This window comes from Pteropus vampyrus, unplaced genomic scaffold (genome assembly GCF_000151845.1).
Source record: "Pteropus vampyrus isolate Shadow unplaced genomic scaffold, Pvam_2.0 Scaffold232, whole genome shotgun sequence".
Lineage (NCBI taxonomy): Eukaryota > Metazoa > Chordata > Mammalia > Chiroptera > Pteropodidae > Pteropus > Pteropus vampyrus.
The window spans coordinates 534638-536915 of NW_011889013.1; the positions used below are offsets into that span (position 1 = coordinate 534638).

The 2278-nt window shown below is 53.1% G+C and overlaps 1 protein-coding gene across 1 annotated transcript in view; it reads left to right on the forward strand.

Moving 5' to 3' along the window:
- Nucleotides 1-2278, forward strand: part of HHLA1 (HERV-H LTR-associating 1) — a 25035-nt gene that overhangs the window by 10597 nt on the left and 12160 nt on the right. Inside the window, exon 10 of the mRNA XM_023519702.1 lies at nt 1022-1243. Coding sequence (XP_023375470.1) covers nt 1022-1243 — 222 coding nt within the window. The remainder of the gene's footprint in view (nt 1-1021; nt 1244-2278) is intronic.

The window sequence follows — 2278 nt, forward strand, 5'->3', positions numbered from 1 at the left end:
ACCTTCCTAACCCCAATCTCAATTATGTCTCCCTTTTGTTTCTCCTTCAATGAAGTTCTCCAAGCAACAGATGCTTGGGAAGAGAGGACATATTGACAAGTTGACACTGAGTTGGTGTGCTGACACGCAGTCACCTGGCTGAGTGACAGTGTGATCAGGAGGCACTTAGTCCCATGTCCAATTAATCTGGGAGCGAGGTCCAGGTTGCTGCTACATGTGGGGGTGTTGTCGAGCCCAGAAGTAAAGCAGGGGAGAGGAGACGAGGCTGCCGGGCCGCCGTCTACAATTTCAAGGTCCTGCTCTCCACACAATTATCCGCCGAAAGGGCAGGTGGGGACCGAAATCACACCATTCCGTGGGCCAGCATTCGTCTACCCGGAGGAAGGGACGCTGTGGGCTAGTGGGAGCCTGTCACCCTAGCATCCAGCCCCTATGGCTTAAGCCTTCCCAGGGGGAAACAGGGAATATGAACACGTGGGCCTCTTCCTCCATTTCTTTCTTCACGGAGCATCCAGTGGCCCTGGGTGCATCTCCCTCTGAATCAAGCCTCCCTGCCGTCTCTGTGGGGGCCTGTCTTTGAAGTAGTTTCCTCCTCACAGCCCCCAATTCCACCTTTGGTCTGCAGTCACACCCGCAGGGCACACGGAGCAAGTACAGTCCCCCTTCCGGGAACAAGGCCAGAGCCACAGAGGAACTGAGGGCTGCACGGTGGGCCCGAGACCTGGCGGGTTTCAGGTTCCGATCAAGAAACGCATCGAATGCCTGATACTTTTGGGTCTGACGGCTCCGTGTCTGTTCACTGTACTTTGAGTGGCTTTCTCAGACACCGATATTTTAGATTAATCTGTCATTCGAGGAGAAAGCTTACTCTGGGGACATATGGTCCTGGTCCGAGTCGGGCTTGGATGTCCTCATTCTGAATGTTTGCTGTGCAATGACCTTTCAGTGGCACAAGGGTTGTTTGTGTCCAAAGTGCCGTTCTGCATATTAAAGCTGCCCCGATGTCCCCCTGAACGTGCAGCCACCAGGGATATGCCGGCGACTTCGGAGCTCTGGCCCACAAGCCAGGAAGCACCACCGGGAACCAGCCCTCCGCGCCCAGCACAGACGACCAGCACGTCTGCTCCGACAGCCTCTCCCGGCACAGAGCCAGCGCAGGTGGTGAACACGGACAGGCGACCTGAGTTTCTCACGGGGACCGCGGCCACGCCAGGCAGTGACACCCCCACCTTCCCAGCCTGGGGTGAGGAGCTTTCTCCCCCCTTCCTCTCCTGCCCTGTTTCTCCCTCCTGCTCCCTCTAGGCTCATGTGAATCAGTGCGGTCCTTCCCTTCTTCCTTTCTCCACCGACCCCTTTCCCTCCTCGGCCTCCCTCAGGTAAGAGATCAGTGGGAGCCAGCGCAGGCTCGAAACGGACAAGCAAAGACAGCACGTGTCGCTGATATATATTCTTCTGACATATGTAGAATTTTTTATTTTGAAATAGTTTCAGACTCATAAGAAGCTGCAAACATAGTACAGAGCATTCCCTGGTCCTTTGCACCCAGCATCCCCCGATGAGGATATCTTACAGACGTGAAGTATAGTATAGCATAAGGGATTTTATTTCAGCGAAGCATTTAGCAATCTCTCTCTTGAAATTCAGGCTAAATGGTGAAACGCAGTCATTTTAGGGCAGGGTCAGGTTAATGGGTAGCTGGCTGGATGGCGATGCCACGAATATGTTAATAACTCGATGCCTGCGTGCAAAGCTGGTGGCTTGCCAAGAGGTTGCCCCTTCCCGCAATCAGTGGTGTCGCCACCGAAGATGCAAAAAGCATCCTTAGCCTATTCGGAAATACGATACAACTGAGATAACTCTGTCATTAAGAGTCAGCAGTGTCTCGGTGAGTTCCAATAGTGGACAGAGTCACCGGAATTCATTCATTCATTCATTTATTCTTCACTCATCAAGATAAGTAAATACCAGACCCCAGGCCAGCTGCGAACAACGCAGCTCTGTCAACGCTCCCTGTCTTTCCTGAGCTCACAGACCAGGGAGGGAGACATAGGCAAGTAAATCGGTGGTTGTGATCCAGCCTACAAAGGGTCATTGTCCCGGAGTCCTGGTGAGCCTGGAGGAGGGGCTGCCCCGAGCGGGCGGAAGTGACAGGGGGCAGGGGAGGCAAGAACGGGCAAAAGGAGTCAACTTCGTTAACTGGAAAAGTCCTTAGAAAAAGAGCCAGCATCGTGACAATTATGCCAAATTAGAAAGTTTTCCGGTATAATATGAAAAAAAG